The sequence below is a fragment of the Larimichthys crocea genome, chromosome XXI (assembly GCF_000972845.2).
Source record: "Larimichthys crocea isolate SSNF chromosome XXI, L_crocea_2.0, whole genome shotgun sequence".
Lineage (NCBI taxonomy): Eukaryota > Metazoa > Chordata > Actinopteri > Sciaenidae > Larimichthys > Larimichthys crocea.
The window spans coordinates 1,302,271-1,314,826 of NC_040031.1; the positions used below are offsets into that span (position 1 = coordinate 1,302,271).

Sequence of the window (12,556 nt, forward strand, 5' to 3'; positions counted from 1 at the left end):
CGGCACTCGCGGTCGCTGGAGGGAAGAAGCGAGGAGGTTGTCTGTTAATGAGTTGTTCTTATAAAAGCCTTCTCTGGTTCAGCCCCTGACCGCCGTGCCTCGGGTACCACAACTCAGCAGAACTCGTCGCGGCGTGACTCTCCAAAGTCGAAAATAAAAACGTAATGAGAAAGGAGAAGCAGCAGAGAGCCTGATGCTCTGCAGAGAAGGGGTCAGGTGAGATGAGGATACTGAACAGCCACTGATTACCTTCTTATGAATCATAATTATGAAAATAATCATGGTATTTATCCATAAACATCTATTTTACAAATAAATGACAAATAAATACATTTGACAAATAATGCAGCTTTATGAAGTAATAATAAAAAATAAAATAAAACAAACAAATGAGACAAAACAAAACAACAATCATGTATATGTACTGCTATTATTACAGTATTGTGAGATATAATCCCAGATGAAAATTAAAAAATAACTAATGAAAATGTAACTAAAATAGATCAAATAACATAAAATCACAGAAAACAACATAAAGCATGGATACATTAAATACAAAAATTACATAAAATTAAATATCAAATGAAAAATAGTAAATTACATTTAACTGAATTTTATAAAATGCTAAAATGTACAATGTAGAAAATATAAAATAAAATTTACCAAAATAGAGGAAGTATGATAAAATAAAACCCAATTACAGAAAAAAAACATAAAAAAGACAAAAAATAATTATGAATTATGTCAAGTTATGTTACATACAGAATATGAGAAAAAAAATAAAAAAATATTTACACAAACTGAAAAAACAAGAAAAAAGAAGAGAAATGAAAAGTTTCCAGACAAAACTTCCTGGGGAATATTTCTCAGAACAGGTTGGTGTTTGGAGGGTGGAGGTTATAGACGAGGTGGAGGATAAAAGCAGGAAGTGGTCACGTCTTGTGTGAGAACATCAGCGCCTCTCTTCAGCTCCACTCTACTCGATTTGTTCTGTAATGAGAGGCAGCTTTCTCTGCACAACAGCACTTGTTAGCACAACTTCTAAACCCTGTTGTTCCCCAAATCTGTCAATTCATTACCACTCCCCTCCGCGCCCCCATCATCGCACCCCCTCCACTTCCCACAACCCTTATTTAACAAGCACCAGTTAATCCTGAGGGAACATAAAGCAGAGTTGTTGGGAGGAGCGTGTGTGCTCACTCATGTAAAGGCAAGAAAAACTCGCTTTCATGTTGGAGCTGCCGAGGGCCTCGTTGCGCTCTGGGCCCCTGCATAGACAAATGAAGACTGTGACCGTGAGTACTGTGTTTAGAACGAGGTCTTCAATGGATGGATGGATGGATAGAGGGAGGGAGGGAGGGAGGGAGGGAGAGATGAGGGAGGGATGGATTGCCTTAGGCTCCAAGCGCTCACAGTTAATGCCAGCTGTCCTGTAATTTGAGTTGTTAATCTTCCTCAAACAATGAATTTTCATTTCCATGTGCAGCGAGGTGGCAGAAAATAAAACTGACTGATCAGTTTTGCAGCTCTCATGTTACTTGTTACACTATGGATCAGTGTAAGAGGTGGAGCTCAACTTTTACTATTTTTAGAGTGAAAAACTTTCGATTATTGCTTGAAGAGTTGAGATGAAGAATTATGTGCACTGTCAACACTTGAATTTATTAAATATTCAGTTAAATGTTCTTTTCATCAAAATCTTCAATACATGTCCTGATGGATGCTGTTGCACCAAAATATTGCAACACAATGACTAGAGCTGCAACTAATGATTATTTTCATCACTGATTAGCCTGCTGATTAATGTATTTTAATGAATCGCTTTGTCTATAAAATGTGTGAAAAACATCCATCATTTATTCCAAGGTGACATCTTCAGTTTATTATGCCTGACCAGCAGTCAACCCCCCCTTAAAATATTAAGTCATTCACAAAGAAAAGAGAAAGAAAACTAGAAAATTTTGATTCAAATCAGTTGCTAATGAATTTTTCTGCTGATCAAATTAACTATCAATTAATGAACTTATTGTCTAAAAATGACTTTGCTGGCAATGTGAAGGAATTTTGTGTGGATGACTCTTTATATTAAATCGTTGATTTTCCTCCCTTTCTTTTGAATTTATTTTTATTTATTTGTTTTTTTTTCTTTTTTGGAAAAATTAAGACTCAGAAAATTGATTTGTACAACAAGCATCTTTAAAAAATGTACCTTACATCATCTAGACTTCCTGTAGCCAGAGGTTTCCATCTGTGATGTTTTTCCTCTTTATATTTAAATGTTACAATGATTATAAATGCATTAAAATGAGTTTCACACATCTGTCAAGTTGTTCAAGTGTTTCCATTCCAACAAGACAAAAAGCAAACAGCTTTTGTCATCACACTTTACTAGCAGCTCACAGGTGATTAGTTTAAAATGACATTCATATGCCAGAGAATCATACAGTATGTGAAATGACTGACTGGGGAAGCCATTCTCCCAATTTAAAAAAGTGCCACATGAACACCCCAGAAAGAAGACATAAACACAGAAGCGCAGAAAAATCTCTCAAAGGATGATGGTGGTTACTCAGATCCATTCAGTGTGTTGGAAGCTGAAATATTTTCCTTGGATCATCAGCTTTTTGATCATCAGAGAGCTCAACAAGAGCTTTCAGATGATATGTGGAATCTTCTCCAAAATGTCACTCACACCTTCCACTACCTCTGAATCGAATCACGGCAGGAAACAAATCAGACGAGGAACGAGTTGGGTGAGAGCCAGACGCAAAAAGCAGCAAGCACGTAAAAACACAATACAGTGCGGTGTTTGGTTTGGTAGCTCTCCTTACTGTGCCATTAAATCCAGTCAGCTGTGTGTTCATGCTTGGGCTCACATGGTGGAGTGGGGAGTGATGCGACAGCTTGTCGGGGTTCAGACACATTGTTGCTGCTAAATGAAGCGAGCGTGTTGGAGGCGAGGCTGCTGTCAGCGCTGCTCCAGGCCCGAGGAGGGTGGGGTGGGGGTCTGTAGACTCTAGGTTTGTGTGTTTACACTCGATGTGGCTCAAGTGTAAACGATAAGTACCATATTTGCCCGCGGGATCCACCAAACCCTGTGGCTATTTGGTTCTGATGTCAGTTGACAAGAGTCGTCATGAGTCGAGCTCGATGAGCGGCGTTGCAGGGTACCAGGGGTGGACGCCACTTCACCTTAAGAGGTGTGGAAAGGAGATTAAGTTGAGTGGCAGGTGATCATATGTGCCACCTTCCTCCTCCCACATCACCTCTTCAAGACGGGGTGTTGTTGTGTGAAGGGCTGGGTGAAGTAAAAGCTCCTGTCACATCCTGTGTCAGAGCGGTGTAGATGGCTAAGCGAGGAGAAGATTGGACGTGACAGGTAAGAAGGAGGCGAGCTGACACCCTCCCGGCTCTGGTAATGCTCCTTTAACCCTGATCCCAGTTCAAACGCACCCGTGTCATTAGACACACACAAAACTAGTACAAGATGAAATAAAGTGTCACAGCTCCTTCACCTGCTCAGGTTTCATCAAATCCTGCATCACAAAATAATAATTGCCTTAATTGCCACATCTGCACTTATGTCAAGTGTCTCATGTTCATATAAAGTCAGGTAGAATTTAATACACCTCACACATTACAGTGTAATTTCAGAGTCAATTCAGCTGCCAAAGTTGCAAAATCTGGATAAATTATGTCTCAAACAATCAGATTCCAATCTTCATACCTTGGTTGCATTTATACTTTTTATAGACATGATCTCAAGGCACAGTTGGGTGGAGGACAGTGTCCAGTGTGGGGATTTCTCTGCTCTTTGCAGATGATGTGATTCTGTTGGCTTCGTCAGACTGTGACCTGGAGTGGTTTGAAGTCAAATGTGAAGTGTTCAGGGAGAGAGTCAGCACTTCCAAGTCTGAGGGCATGGTCCTCTGCCAGAAAACCGCGGATTGCTCCCTCGGGGTTGGGAGTTAGTCGCTGCCCCAAGTGAAGGAGTTCAAGTATCTTGTGGTCTTGTTCATGAGAGAGGGCAAAATGGGGCGTTAGACTGACAGGCGAATTGGTACGTTGTTAGTTGCAGTTTGGCCGTTGTACAGACCTTCGTGTCGAAAGGTGCCAACTGAGGTGAGCTTAGCCTGCTGCTGCTGTGGCCCGACCCCAGATAAGCAGCAGAAAATAGATGGATTTCATTTGTTAGTTAAAACTAGTCTTGAGAAAGTCTGTGAAGCAGGAAAGCAAATGCTACAGTTTTCCTTCTGCTAATCACTATTCAGGAAATACAGTGTAAAATCATTAAAACCAGTCAAATACAGACAGAAATGGGCTGCAAATGTGTTTTCAATCTGCTGTAAAAGCATGAATAATGTTGGTAAAACAACTCTAAACAATATTTAAATGTGTCTGCCGAAGAACAAGCTGCTTGAAAACATTTAACATTTAACTTGGAAGTGCTACAACCAGTGGACATCAGTTATAACTCTATACTGTTAGAAAAAGTCTCATCATCCACAGGAAAAGCAATCATTTATGAGGGATGACATGCACAAGTGGAGCTCATCGGATTAGAAATGGTCTGTCCAACAAACCTTGAAAATCTGGCATGACCTGTGGGAGGCTTTCATATATCAGAAAATATTTACATCTTCAATGTTTTGGTCAGTCAGAACTCAGAGGTTTCTTCACAGTCTGATACTCTGAATATATCGCCTTTAAGTATTAGTCAAGTACTCTTCTGTTGATCGTTCTGTAGAGTCTCTCTTTGTCCTCTCTGCGTAGTTTCGTCTCTTCGAGCAGCCCTCTGGGGAAAACTTGAGTTCTGTAATTAAGTTTTTTTTTTTTCCACCTCCAAGCCTGCCAGCCATCCAAAACCTCTCTTTCCCATCCACACCCACTCAGGCAGCTCCAGGACCCCTGAATGGGCATCAATTATTCAAATTAGAGCTCCAACTGACAAAAAGCCAATTCTAGTAACCCCCCCACCCAACCACTACCAATTTATATCTGCCGATTTGCTGGAGACGCTAATCATTACTCTTTCTAATTGACTAAATGAGTCGACAAAGAGAGAAAGCACAGATATCAGTAATTACCAGCCGGGGAGTCAAGCAGGGGCTGCAGGGAGTGAAGTGGAGAACTGAACTGCTGGAGCGACGCTGATGCCAACAAGTGGCTAAAAGACACTGCTGCTGCTCATATCTGGGAAGTTTACTGGTGATCAGCAAAGCCCTGAAAGTGACCAAAGCTGAGCTGCACTTAAAAGACTATCCTCCCAAGAAAAACGAGTGCAAGAGTCGTTTCAGTGAATGCCAGAAATCAGTATGGTTTATGTTCAAAGCCCTCAAGCGACTCTTTTCCATCAGGGGAAAAGGATGAAAACTTGTGATGTTATAAACGAACCACAAAGTTCACAAAGAGAGAAAGATGGGTCAACAAAATGTCAGATTTTAAAACTGGAAATCGCTGCCTCTTTTTCTGTTTCCCAGTGTTGGTTCCTACCACAATCATTCTCTAGCCATAATCAAGTGGTTGTTAATAAAACAATGATGATAAAGGTCTCACATCTCACCTGAAACCACAATGTTCTCCCTCAGGCAAAACTGGAAAAATTGTGTCTCTTCATTATCACATCCTGACAAGCCTACATTTGTTTACATATTGGAAAACTGACACCACTAAAAGAATGATGAATTACCTTTTAGCATTTCCTGTTTGCAATATACCCATGGATATACAGACAGCTGTCACTGCATTGCCCTGACATTGAAGAAAACTTACTCCAGCTATTTGCAACGTTTATTAGCGATGTTGAAAAGCGTTCGATCATGTGACGAGTCTCAAGTCTTCATCTCAAGTCAGTGAGGGATAAAATGTACAGTGAGGTGGGAATTGAATCCTCATTCGTAGCCATGAATAAATACAATACAGAGATCTTGAACCTGTAATCCACCTCTGAGTATTTATCTGAATGAAACTGAATGAAAAGTCATGTTACAGCATCAAGCCTTTGAGAGTAAATGCACTTTTGTCCTTGGAAGCAGTTTGACAAAACCACTCAAGCTTTTAGCTCCATAGTTTTCTACTCCGTTCCACAAACGGCCACACAAACAAAACCAGTTACGATTATTTTAATTACTAAAACCCATTTAGTATAATGAGTATATACAAATACTTAAATACAATGAGTATTTATGCTGTATATCTAAATTATATGTAACTTATGGTGTATTGATTTCTTCGTTTACTGGTTTAGTGAAATCAGAATGGTCTGCAGAAAGTGCACTTGTGGTTTTGGACTCTGCAGTCCAGACTTCTTGATTATGTGCCACAAATAGAGTTTGAGAGTGTGTGGAGATTTGCACATTTGGACTTGGATTGTCTGTGTGGCTGAAAAAACAGCATCTGTGCTCACTGACGATATACAGAATAAAGTAAATGTCAAATTACAGTCTGTTCGCAGAACGGTTGTTCCTTTCTTGTTCATTTTTACAATATGTAATTATATGTATATTATAACTGAGTCAGTTAAAAAAAAGAGAATGTTACTCTCTATTCTGCAAATCTACCAAAGTCCTGCTGGTGCACAGTATTATTTATAATTGTTCTAACTAGTCAGTGCAGTGACTGGGTTCACTGGTTTCCCACCTGGTTTCCCACCCTAGTTTTCACGCGCTCCCCTGTTACCCCTCAGATCAATTTTAACAAGTCACTGTTGGCCGGTGTACCTGTTTCCGTGGACGTGGGATGCGCAGAAGGCATAGCTGTAGTGCAGCAGTGTGGGGTCGACCAGGGCGTTGTTCTCTGAATATTCCATCAGATCCTTCAGGTAGCTCAGGTGACGGTGGCAGCCTCGAACGCCGTATCGAGCGCAGTACTCGTCCAGGACGAACACCTGACCGGGGCTGAACCAACCCTGAACACAAAAAAACACAAACACACACCAAATCTGTCACATCATATGTAACAACAAAAGCAGTCCAAAGTCCTGCGAGTGTCCGCAAGAGGCGGCAGTCTTCATTACAGCCACAATGTGAATGTGCTGAACACAACAAACTGATACATTCTTAGATCTATCAAAATACTGACAAGATATTTGAAACTCACTGTTACGTCAGGTCAGTAAATTATTCATTTTTCTTCAAGGAATCCTTTCATTTTCATTTAACATTTAGCACGCTGAACTTAACTGTCAACATGAACTCAACATGAAATTAATAGCTGAAAGACTATAAAGGAAAAATCAGAAAGAGAGACGAAACAAAGGTTCCTGACAGGATTCAAATTGGGGACATAAGGTGTGTGGTTTGCGTCTAAACCCATAAACCACGAGGCGCAACCAAATGTTCAACTTGGGAAGCAGCAGTAAGAGGAAAGGTCATGGTGATTCACTGAACACATTTCACATGTAGTTTGTCACAGCAGGAAAAAGCACACGTGTAACGTCATGGTTAGTGGGACTCTTGGACAGAATGAAGTCATCGTTTGTAACCTCCTACAACAAGTCAAAATGTCTGCTGCGAAACAGGCTTGTCGTTGAGGGCAAACCACTGTCAGGACACAATGCACATACACACCTATCCCTATTATTTTTAATGTAGGCTCACACTGGTGCCTATAAGACATGCAACATTGCAGGTAAGCATATCCTGTCCTGTACACGCAACTGAATACCTCCATTTCCAGAAAAGCAGCAATTGTATGACGTTCACTAACAAGCAAGTCAGTGAGTGACACATCTGATGAGTGCTACAGGTTAGTGGCGTGAGGTAGTTACAGCAGGCCCTAGTACAAGCTGTTCATGAGCCCTAGAAACTTGGCACCGGACAACTGGCAACAATCATCATTGTGTATCTGTATATAATAAAAATACCAACAAAAATAAGAAATATTAATTTCTGTGAATATTTACAGTTTGTTTATAGTTTTATATCGTTTATGTAGAATAAGCGAAAGAGAAATATATAGATGGTTGTAGGACCAGTAAGGCAGCCCGACCTTCTGGAGGGAAACCCAGGTAAACAGGTAGGTGGTCTCCAATGAGGGCTGAGAAACCTCCCTCAAAGCTTCATGTTACCCAGGGAGACGTTAACTGACTTGAACAAACACCGGTCACCTTTTGGCTCCACAAACTCAATAATAAAAAATAAAAAAACTCAATACTTTAACACAATTAAACAGAGAAGTGTAAAGGTTAACCCTTCAACTATTAATTCTCTGCCAAAGTAAAAGAAATAAAACCCAGAAAGGTGTGGAACGACTGGAACATCCTGAGATGTTCATTAGTTCATTCAGCCTGCACATAATCACTAAATTAGGCATGAAACTTACAATGCTAATTAAGATTCCTCACGGAAGGAACATTAACAAATTAGCACCTCCACCGAGCTGATGCTACACACATACACATGCAGACACACACACACACACACACACACTGATTCTTTCCGCCTGGCGACAGGCGACTCAGGAGGGAGAGACGAGCTGCAAAGACACGGTTTCATTTTACCTTCAGAGCAGTTTGTTCCTGTAGAGCTGCTGTTTGAAAGAGGAAAGAAATATCAACTATGTATTTTAATGAAATGAAAGATTTGTTCACACTAGATATCTTATTGTTTGCATACTGAATTGTAAAGCAACTGTTTGTTATTCTAATCATACTAAAAAAGAGTTTTTCCCCATCCATGCGGTAATTTGGGGTTAAAAATGTTGGAGAATATATTGACTTGACTTATTAACAAAAAAAATTCTGATTCATAACTTGACATGATAAAAAGACCTTAAGGTACCCAATATAAAACATCTTGTTCTCGGAGCAGTCATTGTTTCATCCCTTTCAAACTAAGACTAACAGCATCTTAATTCTCTCATTTAAGGATAGTTTTTCATACTTAAAATAACCAGCTGCCAAATGAAGGTTTATATACGCAAGATGAACTCTGTTTTCACTTTTTCAGGGTGAAGTTTAGTCCAAACTTGCAGAAACAAATAATAATCAACGATTCGGTTTTGTGCTTTAACAAGTGATGTCTGTTGTTCAAAGAGAAAATAAGGAATTTAAAAAGGAGAAAGGTATAAAAATTTTGAGGAGCATATTTCAACTGTTGTTTTTTTTTCACCCATATCGCAACACAATAACAATGATATCTGACATTTCTGCAAAACGTATATAAACTTCTTTGTGTATACGTCTAGTGTATATGTGCACTATGTTAAAGTAACACAAAGCTCATGAGAGATGAGTTAAAGATCTCTGAAGAGATGCAAGTTGGATGCGTTGGTTGGAAGCATACTATAGAATTCATTCTTTTTTACTGAATGTATACATCATGTCTGTTTCAAGCATAGTGCAACTGTCAACACCAATTCCATCTTTTGACAAATGAGAAATTGAAAGTAAAAGTGCGTCTTGAATGACAGCACTCTGAGAAACAATTTCTCTAGTTTGACTGTATTGAAGATCATTTAAGGACTTGAAATTAGACAACATTATTTCCAGTATTTTCTGTAGATGCTCGCTGACATGCTGCTTCCTGTCGGGGTTAACTGGACCTGGCAGATTTCTCCTCTGCAGGCCTTTTAGTGTACCCCCCGCCCCTCCTTCCTATCCTCCCCCTATGCCCTCTTCCCTTCAGTCTTCAGTTTGTTTGTCATTTTCTCCAGTTTCTTCATTTTTCTGTCCGTCTGTGAGCTTGAGCTATTAATATCACACCACAGAGAGTGAGGGGGGGCCTGTCGACGGGCGTGAAGCGACAAGATGTTCCTCTGTGACAAACAGATGGCGAACTCCAGTCTTGGCGCTGACCGCTCAATTAGCGGCTAACGAGCCGACTGCCTCGTTAGCTCCATCAGCCGCCGCTACACGTCTCCATGTCAGAGCGCCAGCGTCCGCCGCCTCCCTCTGAGGGACGACATGACCCAAAAAAAAGTGAAAGCGGCGCGTGGCTCTGAAGCTACGAACACCTTGGCTTGTCACTCGTCACTTGACTACAGACGCCTGACAGGAAGCTTAGAGAGTAAAATGCTGCAGACTCTTCAGGTTTTACATCAGGGACTGAGACTATTTTTGGCCTATGAAATCATTTTTTGGTCAAAAAAATTCTTGTGACCCCAACCGTTACTTTATCATGAAGATTTACATGACACACACAGGAAATTCATCTATTCAGAAAAATATAAAAATACCAGTGTTTGTCATCTCGAAAAACTGTTTTGACTACAAGTCAAGGGTCAATGTTTGGGTCTAAACTTCCAGGTTGAGGAACTGTGTGAGACCTAATTATAGTTTATAGAGAGCAGCCATCAGAATGTGCAGATGGCTGCTCCTAATTATTCGAAAGATTCAATTCAGAAAACTTCTAATTCTGATGGGATTTGATAATTAGTCGTTGAAAATAAATTTCATCACGCAAAATCACAGTCGATTTTTTCTATTTTCTGCAATGTGAAGATTCGCCACATGAAACTGTGATTACGTAACAACTGATTGATTCATCAGAATAATAATGAGCAATTTAATCAATAAGGACAATAATTTGGCTTGCCTTAAGGGAAATTATAGTCAACCTCCCTTTCCAAGTGTGTAGGAGAAACTACAGTGACCATGAAAACTAACTGCGCACACTGTAAATATGAAAGGATCATTTTAAGGTAGCAAAAAAAATGTCTTTTTTAAAAAATTTTTTAAAGGTGATAATCAAGGAATGAAAACATAGTTATGAAAATGATATTTGATTTCTGTCAACAGATCCTCCTAATGTTACACATTGGAACTTTAATGTCATGTTCTGATACATAGTTTTACAACCTAGTGGTCAGATACTGTCAGAAATGATCTAAATAAATAAAGTGAAGCCAGCAGAAGTTATTCTTCAATTTAGTTAAAATGTTACATCATGAGCCAAGAAACCAATAATAAGTTGTATATTTAGAGCCATACATTTTGAAAGGATTTCTTAGCAGGTAAATAATTAGTTGATGTTTTGTCACTGCAATGGCCTTTTACTATTAGTAATTTAGTATCTATTGCGTTGTCTGTCCACCAGAGAGCAATGACAAGTTTGTTTAACACTTGTCCTGCTCTCTACATAGAGTACAGTCAAAAGTTTAGACATGTCTTCTCATTCAATGTTTATTTTCTTGACTAGATTAACACGGAGGACATCTAAACTATGAAATAACATGTGGAATTACTGTATGTGGTAAACAGCTTTGTACACTCTCAATCAACTTTATGAGGTAGTCACCTGGAAAGCTTTTCAATCAACAGGTGCACCTTCTCAAAAGTTAATGAGTGGAATTTCTGTCCTTGATGTGTTGGAGGCCATCAGTTGTGTTGTTCAGATGTGGTGTTGGCACACATTAATAGCTCTATTCTATTATTATGGAGTGAGAGACGAGAAATGACCATCCATCATTACTGGAAGACATGAAGGGCAGTCAATCCAGAAAATTTCAACTACTCTAAAGTGCAATCATGAAAACCATCAAACACTATGATCAAACTGGCTCTCATGAGAACCACTCCAGAGAAGGAAGACCAAGAGTTACCTCTGCTGCAGAGGAGAAGTACCTTACACTTACCAGCCTTAGAAATGGCTAATTTATGGCACCTCAGATTAGAAAGAGTTCAAATAGCAGACTCATCTCAACATCAACTGTTCCGAAATGACTGCATGAATCAGGCCTTCATGGGGATATTGGTGCAAAGAAATCACTACTGAGGGAGACTAACAAGAAGAAGAGAATTGCTTGGGCCAAGAAACACAAGGAATGGACATTAGACCAGTGGAAATGTGTTCTTTGTTCTTTGACTCAAATATTATATGAAGTCTGATTTGACATTCAAGCTCCACTGACTGTCAGCTGCTAAAAAGTTGATTCTGTTTAGCAGCAGAGAGAAAAGCAGATGAACACAAATATTGGTAAATCTCCCAGAACATTTAGCTGTTTGGCTTTTTTCCCCCCTCAAGGTCAGAGATTCATCTCTCCATGTGAAAACTGCAAAGCAGTCTGGAACCTCACTCTTCTTCTTCTGCAGAGTCCTCTAATTAGCACAAATGTAAGAAATCACTGGGAAGCTTCAGATTTAAAGGAGCGACAGACTGAACCGTGTGGATGCATACATCTGAGTAATTATAACAGAGTCTCCACTGCTATTTAATTTGACAGCACACTGATGGGAGGAGAGGATACGTGTCCTCGTCCTTCAAAAGAGAGGATTCCTTATTGTTCAAAATTGAAGACAAGTAGGAAACTAAAGTGGGTCAGAGTTACGTCACAGATCGTTGGATTAAAACACTGTGGTGAGGTAGGCTGGTTTTCAGATGTTGTCCAGTTCAGTGCTCATTCTCAATCATCTGATGACCCTTTTAAGAGTCAGAGATTTAGGGAAGGTGGGGGGTCCTGGGACCACTACAGGCTGCTGACAACCAAACTCGTGAGCTGACAAACCAGCTTTTACAGAACTGTGTTTTAAATTCTAATAGAGATCCCTGTCGTATTTGTTAATGACATATAGTTTTATTGAAGACTGGGAAAAAGTTGATACACATGACAACAGACT

At 39.8% G+C, this 12,556-nt stretch overlaps 1 protein-coding gene across 5 annotated transcripts in view; it reads right to left on the bottom strand.

Moving 5' to 3' along the window:
* The window catches only part of cadps2 (Ca++-dependent secretion activator 2), a 238,811-nt gene that overhangs the window by 59,519 nt on the left and 166,736 nt on the right, over positions 1-12,556 (bottom strand). For all 5 annotated transcript variants that reach the window (XM_027272724.1, XM_027272723.1, XM_027272727.1 and 2 more), the window contains exon 13: positions 6,720-6,907. In XM_027272724.1, the coding sequence (XP_027128525.1) occupies positions 6,720-6,907 (188 nt within the window). The remainder of the gene's footprint in view (positions 1-6,719; positions 6,908-12,556) is intronic.